Source organism: Pistacia vera, unplaced genomic scaffold, assembly GCF_008641045.1.
Source record: "Pistacia vera cultivar Batoury unplaced genomic scaffold, PisVer_v2 Contig115, whole genome shotgun sequence".
NCBI classification, from domain to species: domain Eukaryota; kingdom Viridiplantae; phylum Streptophyta; class Magnoliopsida; order Sapindales; family Anacardiaceae; genus Pistacia; species Pistacia vera.
The window spans coordinates 112,267-118,371 of NW_022195193.1; the positions used below are offsets into that span (position 1 = coordinate 112,267).

At 31.3% G+C, this 6,105-nt stretch overlaps 1 protein-coding gene across 1 annotated transcript; it reads left to right on the forward strand.

Moving 5' to 3' along the window:
* The first annotated feature begins 2,525 nt into the window (after positions 1–2,525).
* LOC116146458 lies at positions 2,526–3,122 on the forward strand. Its single transcript, XM_031431856.1, has one exon. It carries the CDS (start codon positions 2,526–2,528, stop codon positions 3,120–3,122), a length of 597 nt encoding a protein of 198 aa, XP_031287716.1.
* The last annotated feature ends 2,983 nt before the right edge of the window (positions 3,123–6,105 follow it).

Here is a 6,105-nt window from a genome sequence, read left to right on the forward strand (position 1 = left end):
CGGCAGTGGCTTGGAGTGGGTGGGGGTGTTTTTGTTAAGTTTTAAACTTTTTTTGGTTGCTGAAGTGTTTTTGTAATATCTCAAAGATAGGGGGTTAAAAGAAACTATTCAAAAAATAATAATATAAATAATATTATATTCATATTTAAAAAGGAGGGAAATTTAGTAATCTTTATAACATATCCAGCCATTTATCCTCCCAACCAAACGTATTAATCTAACATACCCACCAATTTATTCCAACCTAACTACACACATTTCCCTAAACATTCCCAGTAATCTTCAAGGTAATCTAACTTTCCATTAATATAACATTCCCAGTAATACAACATTCCCTGAACCAAATGCACCCATAGGGTATTCCTAACTTTCTCTCACAAACGCGACGTGACAACTCATAATTGGTCAGCTGACAATAAGCTTTGCCTGCCCAACAATGGGTCTCACCTGATCAATTGTGAGCTGACACGTCGTATTTGTGCACTCACAAACTCTTATTCCTAACTTTCTCTCATAAATGTGACGTGACAACTCATAATTGACCAGCTGACAATAAGCCTTGCCTGCCCAAAATAAGTCTCACCTGATCAATTGCGAGCTGACACGTCGTATTTGTAAGAGAAAGTTAGTGAGAAGGGTTTGTCAACGTATCTTTATTGTTACTAATATGATAAGCCTAGTTTATTATTAATATGTTTAAGGTGTTGGTGCATAATAGAATATTTGTTTTTGAAAGTTTAGTAATTTATATTACTAGGAAGTTTTGTTCCTCGATTCCTTGTCACGACTTGTTTATATACGAATAACTGGCTATTAATGTTGAAGAAAAACATTAGAGTAATTTTATGTATACAAACCCATTATATAAAACTTTCAAGTTGTCAATATCTATAATATGAATAGTTGCCTATTAACGTTAAAGAAAAACATTAGAGTAATATTATATATACAAAGTCATTATATAAATCTTTCAAAGCTGGTAGGAGCTACATTTAACCTAGTCCCACAATTTTTTTTTTTTTTTATAAATTCATATAGAAAAATATCAATTTATTCCTTGTTAATTTAATGTTAATTCTAGCCACCCTTAGTGTTTGAATGTAACACTTTAACACCCGTAATTGTAACTTCCTAATTACTTTCTGGCCCTGTCATTCATTGAGTATTACATTCTGGCTCTGCCCTTACTTTGAAGAACAACTTCTGGACTTCTATCAAAGAAGATGATTTAGNTTATATATACAAACTCATTATATAAATCTTTCAAAGCTGGTAGGAGCTACATTTAACCTAGTCCCACATTTTTTTTTTTTAAAATTAATATAGAAGAATATCAATTTATTCCTTGTTAATTTAATTTGAATTCTAGCCACCCTTAGTTTTTGAATGTAACACTTTAACACCTGTAATTGTAACTTCCTAATTACTTTCTGGCCCTGTCATTCATTGAGTATTACATTCTGGCTCTACCCTTACTTTGAAGAACAACTTCTGGACTTCTATCAAAGAAGATGATTCAGATATTGGTGAAAATGTACTGAAGATTTCGTAGAGTTGTAATTATTAAAAAAAACATATAAAGACATCTGTAGTAGCTCATTTTTTTTTTTTTTTTTTGGAACTATTGATCGATAAGAGCTCCAGTGACCACTCCTTACCCTTATTAGGGGCCATGAGAACTCGAACTTAGGAGACTAAGTTAAGTCTGATTTTTGTAGAGACTCAACTTGGGAGACCATGTTAAATTCTATTTTGCTTTTTTACCACCAGATCATTTAGTGATAATTGTTCACCTGGCATATTACCGTACTATTTTTTAAAAAGATGTGGGCTTATTAAATTCAAGATTTCATTGAACAGGTTCTGATCTCTTTGTCATTTTGCCCAAGAGGGAAAAGACTTTCTTATTTTTTTTTCATTTTTTGTGTTTAGTACTTTAGCCTTTGGATCGACTTTCATAAAAGAATATTGTACCCAATCCAAGGGCTCAACACATTTTAATTTAGAATAAAGATCGGCTTACAATCCAATTTCACAAATTTTTTCTCACAATCTTGACATGAAAGCTCGTGATTGGTTAGCTCATTATTAGTCAGACAAGAAAATTCATCAGAAACCAATCGTGAACTGTCTCGTTGGACTTGTGAGAAAAAATTTGTGAAATTGAATGGTAAGTATAGTATTGCCTTTTAATTTATTTTTAGTTGAAAGTTATTTATTTGTCACATTTTCAATATGCAATCATCGATACATAAATGTTTATCTAGATTACAAGAATATATTTTCTAATTAAAAATTGGCAAATTATGGTCCTTTGTTATTAATTCATAATAACATTAATAGCATGTTCTTGAAACCTTCCAAATACAACCCAAAACTTTATTACTTGTATATTCTTTTTTCAACCACTGATTCTCCTCATTAAAATAAAAAATCCCTTACCCCTTTAAACTCAAGCAACAGCTAAAATTAACCATGCATGCACCCAAAAATTCAATTCTTCATTTCCATTCCTAAAAACTTCAATGGCTTCCCATCGCAATTCTCCTCCATTGACTATCATAACACAACTATTATCCATTTCTTTCTTCTTACTTCTTCACTCACCTTCGCCTGCCACCGCCGTCCCGGCAACGAACAACGACGCTCCATCCAGCTTAGTCAATAAGGTTTGCCAAAAAACTACCCTTTGTAGTTACAACGACTGTGTAGCCGCTCTCGCGTTGGACCCAAAATCCTCGTCCGCGACGGACGCAAAAGCCCTGGCGAAGATCGCGCTAAAGTTGGCTGTATCTAATTCCACAAGCAGCGAAAAGTACATCGACGAAATGGCGAAGAATGAAGGCTCTTCGCCTGGATTGAAATCGGCCCTCGAGTACTGCGTTTTGCAGTATCAAAGCGTTGTGCTTTTGTCATTCAGAAGTGCTTTGAACGAAGTGGATGATGATCCTTTGACGGCAAATTATGACGCAAAATTTGCTTCTGATGGTGCATATTATTGTGGAGAGAAGCTGAAATCTGGAGGGTTTCAATCTCATGATGTGGATTCGATTAGGACTAGAAATAATTATGTGACGATTTATAGTGACATTGGATTTGCTGTTACCAATATGATAAGCTGAATTCATCATTTTGTTTAATCTGAATTTGATGCATAATGAAATAATTTTCCCGGAAAGTTTGGTTTGATTATGTAATGCCAAGAAATAATTGCTGTTTGATTCCATCAGCTATTGGTTTTCTATCCGATTTTGGTTATACAACTATTCAATCATGGAGAAAGTGTATCATTTTGACAAATTTTTTTTTTTTTTTTATATGAACGGGGTGTCCGGGTTAATTTAAGCGCGCCTTAATTAATCCCTTGGGAGAGCTTCAATAGTTACTTTTATTAGTAATTTAGGAGAGATTCGAACTCAGAACCTCTTAAGTAATATAATTAAGAGTCCCTATCGAACCACTATATCATCCAGAAGCAATTTTATCCTTTTGACATCAACGTTTTTTACAGGAAATATTTATTTATTTATTTATTATTGAGGTTAATTATTGGTATTGAGGATGTGAAATATTTAATTCTATTAATTTGGTATATGAATAATGACACGATCTGTGTCTATTCGTATTCACGATAGTTATAAAATTAAAAATAAAATAGAGTAATAGACAAGGCAAAAGATTAATTAATTAGCTTTAACCAAATCAAATCCCTGAATACATAAATTGCTAATCGAATTATTTATCAATTTCCCAAATTAATATCTATCTCTATTGGCAGGTGTCTGGTGTTTGGGACGAAATTGTATAATGGAAAAGTTAGAAGATTCTAATACTTAAATTGATAAACGGGATTCACTAGTTGACTGTCTTAATTTAATGAAAAGATATAGATGATAGAGATCCACTAAATAAAAAAGAATCACAAATTATATTAAATTGTTGAAATAGATTAGAGGAAAACATGCATTCCAAATATGTATAAACATATTGATTTATTATATAATTAACTATCAAACCATATCATACAATTTGATTCTTTTTTTATATTGGTCTTTTCTAATTAATTATGTTTTGGTATTCTAAATTAAGCATCTTCTATCTTATGTTATGTGTGCAGTATCCATATATTCTAATTAAATTCATTCTCTAACTATATTTCACTTTAACTAATTAATTACTCATTAGAAACTTATAATTTAGCAATTTTGTTAGAGACAAGTGGAAAATTAAATCTTTTTAACCCCAAGGGGTTGACGTCATGGTCACGAAGGTTTGCTCATTTTGTTTACTTCCTGAGTTTAAATAACCTTGAGTCATCTATCACATTTGTGACTTACTTGAAACATTAGGTTTGTAGGGTGTTCAATGAGTCTTACGGATTAATTGAGATACGTGCAAGCTGGCCCGAACACCTGGTTATCCCAAAAAAAAAAAAAAAAAAATTATATCTTTTATCACTACCTTAAACAACCCTAAACATCACTACCATTTATGTCATTTGTGGTGGGGAATAGAATTTTTAATTAGTTATTAAAACAAATTAGTATCACTAATAATTATTAATTAACATTATCAGTTCAAGTTAGCTGGATACTCAACAGAAACGCCCTACCTAGCTTCTTTCGCTGTATGTAAGAACAAACAAGAGAGCGCCCACCTCTAATTAAACTCAACAATTAATCATCAGCATTTTAATTTCATTAATTTGCGACAATTATTAATGGTTTCTCTTAATCATTTGAGAATGTTTATTACACTCTTCTTCTTCCTCTTTCTCCTCTCTGCTCCATCAACGCGAGCAGAATCAAACCCTAATTTGCTGAGCAACATTTTTAACAAAACAAACGACTATGAATTTTGCATTAACGTTCTTCAATCATATCCCCAAAGTGCTTCACAATCAAACTCTTTGGCTCTCACGACCGCTGTTCTTCAACTGGCGATGATCGACGTACACCAGGGACGTAGCCAGGATTCTGAGTTAGTGAGTTCAAAATATCAAAGTTGATAAATTTACAATAAAATATATACTGAAATAATAAGCATAAAAAATGTACTTGTAAAAGTTATATATACCAAATTATCAATTCTATAATTGTCCTCGACGATTCTTCATATTCTGAAAACGCTGCATAATTGCTTCATTTATAATTCCATCAAATATCTCTATTTCAATATATGTAATAAGACAATCATTTATCAATTGATCTCTCATTCGATCCTGTAGTCAATTTTTCACAATCTTCATCGCTGAAAATGCTCTTTCAACACTTGCAGTTATAACAGGTAACATCAATGCTAATTTCATATCTAAAACGATAACAACACAAACAAAAACACCTTCCTTTTCTACACTATACTCCAACCAATTTGCATATTCTCTAAACCAAATGGGATTAAAACGACGCATTAAATTCTCAATTGCTCGCTTTTTAAAATTATGATTGTATGGTTGGTAATGTCCTTTTTGCAAGTATGTCTTTCTCACTTTGTCTCTATCATTATGATGATATTCTAAAATTTTAATCCTCAATCCAGGATCTATAGGAAGACTACTCAAGTTAAGCTTAACATATGTTTGTCTTGAACTAGATTCGATAGATTCATTGTGAACACTATCGTGACACCTTATGTTTTATTCAATTGATGGTTCCTCATTAGAAAACTTTCTTTTGATAAAAAACTTGTCCATAATTAAAAAAAATAAAAGAATTTTTATTATCAGAAATATAATTTATTATTACAATTAAAAAAATAACACAAATTTATCAAAATTCAACTCATAATTTAGGTTTTTCAAACAATTTCCACTAACCCAATAAAATTCAACTCATAAACCCATGAAAACTCATCAAATCTAACTCTAAATATCAAGCAAGTAACCAATATATCGAAATTAAACCAAATCCCCAAATTTCTACAATTTAAGGTTTCATCAATTCTTTAAACCATATTCAAAATTAACTCAATAACTAACCACAATTTATCAAACCCAACTTAAAACAATAATTAATTAACCTATACCTCAACATAAACAAGATTAAATCAAAACCCACATCAAAATCTATGAATCATTTCAAACTTATTTATTAAACTCAATAAAAA